The 1,880-nt window shown below is 51.6% G+C and overlaps 1 protein-coding gene across 1 annotated transcript; it reads right to left on the bottom strand.

Moving 5' to 3' along the window:
* Nucleotides 1-301: 301 nt before the first annotated feature.
* LOC117941141 (zinc finger and BTB domain-containing protein 14-like) lies at nucleotides 302-1,669 on the bottom strand. Its single transcript, XM_034866230.1, has 3 exons — nucleotides 1,486-1,669; nucleotides 1,055-1,150; nucleotides 302-498 (listed from the first exon to the last, which is right to left on the bottom strand). Exons 1-3 carry the CDS (start codon nucleotides 1,495-1,497, stop codon nucleotides 358-360), a joined length of 249 nt encoding a protein of 82 aa, XP_034722121.1. The 5' UTR covers nucleotides 1,498-1,669; the 3' UTR covers nucleotides 302-357.
* Nucleotides 1,670-1,880: the final 211 nt, after the last annotated feature.

A 1,880-nucleotide genomic window follows, 5' to 3' on the forward strand; every position in this document is an offset into this window, starting at 1 on the left:
TGTCTGACGGCCAGATGTGGAGGATGTCTGACGGCCAGATGTGGAGGATGTCTGCTGGCCAGATGTGGAGGATGTCTGACGGCCAGATGTGGAAGATGAATCCATTTTGACACTGGGAAATTCTTTCTGGTCACCCAAAATCTGAAAAATATCCAGATGTTCCAGATGTCAGGAGCAGCTGATGCTGTCCAGATGTCAGGAGCAGCTGATGCTGTCCAGATGTCAGGAGCAGCTGATGCTGTCCAGATGTCAGGAGCAGCTGATGCTGTCCAGATGTCAGGAGCAGCTGATGCTGACCAGATGTTAGGAGCAGCTGATGCTGTCCAGATGTCAGGAGCAGCTGATGCTGACCAGATGTTAGGAGCAGCTGATGCTGTCCAGATGCTGCTCCTCTGCGGCCATGGCGGCGGCCTGCAGCGTCTCCGTGTCGCTCTGCAGAGGATTCAGCTGCTTCCTCTCGCTGTGCATGTTGTTCTCATGACGCTTCAGATCCGACGCCTGGAAACACAGAGAGACACTGAACTCACCGCAGAGACACTGAACTCACCTGTTTCTCTACCTGTCTGTCTCACCTGTCTCTCTACCTGTCTGTACTGTGTCTCACCTGTCTCTCTGTACCTGTCTCTGTACCTGTCTCTCTACCTGTCTGTCTCACCTGTCTCTCTACCTGTCTGTCTCTGTACCTGTCTCTCTACCTGTCTGTCTCTGTACCTGTCTCTCTACCTGTCTGTCTCACCTGTCTCTCTACCTGTCTCTCTACCTGTCTCTCTACCTGTCTGTCTCTGTACCTGTCTCTCTACCTGTCTGTCTCTCTACCTGTCTGTCTCTCTACCTGTCTGTCTCACCTGTCTCTCTACCTGTACAGGTGCTGGTTCTATAAGTAGAACATCGTGAGAAAGGTGATTTCTGTCAGTAATGTGTAAATATTAAATTCATCACACACAGAGTGAGGGACATGTTGGTGTGACGAACCAGGACGTAACGCTAACCCAAACTGTGGGTTTGAGAAACAGAGTGTTGCCATGGTTACGGGGGTGTGTGTTGCCATGGTTACCTTGGCAAAGGCTTTGTTGCAGGACGGACAGACGAAGGGTTTCTCTCCTCGGTGTCTCCTCTCGTGGTCCTTCAGGTGGGACTTATGTTTAAAGGCCTGCAGACAGACAGGTACAGAGAGACAGGTGAGTCAGACAGGTAGAGAGACAGACAAGACAGGTGGAGAGACAGGTGAGACAGGTGGAGAGACAGACGAGACACGGTACAGAGACACAGGTGAGACAGTACAGACAGACAGGTAGAGAGACAGGTACAGAGAGACAGGTGCAGAGAAAGGTGAGACAGGCAGGTAGACAGACAGACAGGGGAGACAGACAGACCAACAGACAGGTAGAGAGACAGGTGAGACAGGTAGAGAGTCAGGTGCAGAGAGACAAGTGAGACAGTTAGACAGACAGACATGTGAGACAGGTAGAGAGACAGACAGCTCACCTTCTCACACATCTGGCAGGCGAACGGCCTCTCGTTGCTGTGAACACGTTCGTGTTTCTTCAGATCCGGAGCTCGAATGAACGATTTCCCACAAACGTCACACCTGTAGGGCTTGAAGCCCGTGTGGATCTTCAGGTGTTCTGAAACACAGGTGAGGGGGCGGAGCCAAATATAAAGCTTCACACAGGTGAGGGGGCGGAGCCAAATATAAAGCTGCAAACATGTGCGTGTGACTGTGTGTGTGTGTGTGTGTGTCTCTGTGTGTGTGTCTCTGTGTGTGTGTGTGTGTGTGTCTGTGTGTGTCTCTGTGTGTGTGTGTGTGTGTCTCTGTGTGTCTCTCTGTGTGTCTCTCTGTGTGTGTGTCTGTGTGTGTGTGTGTCTCCGTGTGTCTCTGT

This window comes from Etheostoma cragini, unplaced genomic scaffold (assembly GCF_013103735.1).
Source record: "Etheostoma cragini isolate CJK2018 unplaced genomic scaffold, CSU_Ecrag_1.0 ScbMSFa_4454, whole genome shotgun sequence".
NCBI lineage: Eukaryota > Metazoa > Chordata > Actinopteri > Perciformes > Percidae > Etheostoma > Etheostoma cragini.

Excerpts from the sequence above, each read along its gene's own strand:
- LOC117941141 (XM_034866230.1), bottom strand. Across the intron at positions 499-1,054 it reads GCAACAAAGCCTTTGCCAAG|GCGTCGGATCTGAAGCGTCA; the intron begins GTAACCATGGCA and ends CTGTGTTTCCAG.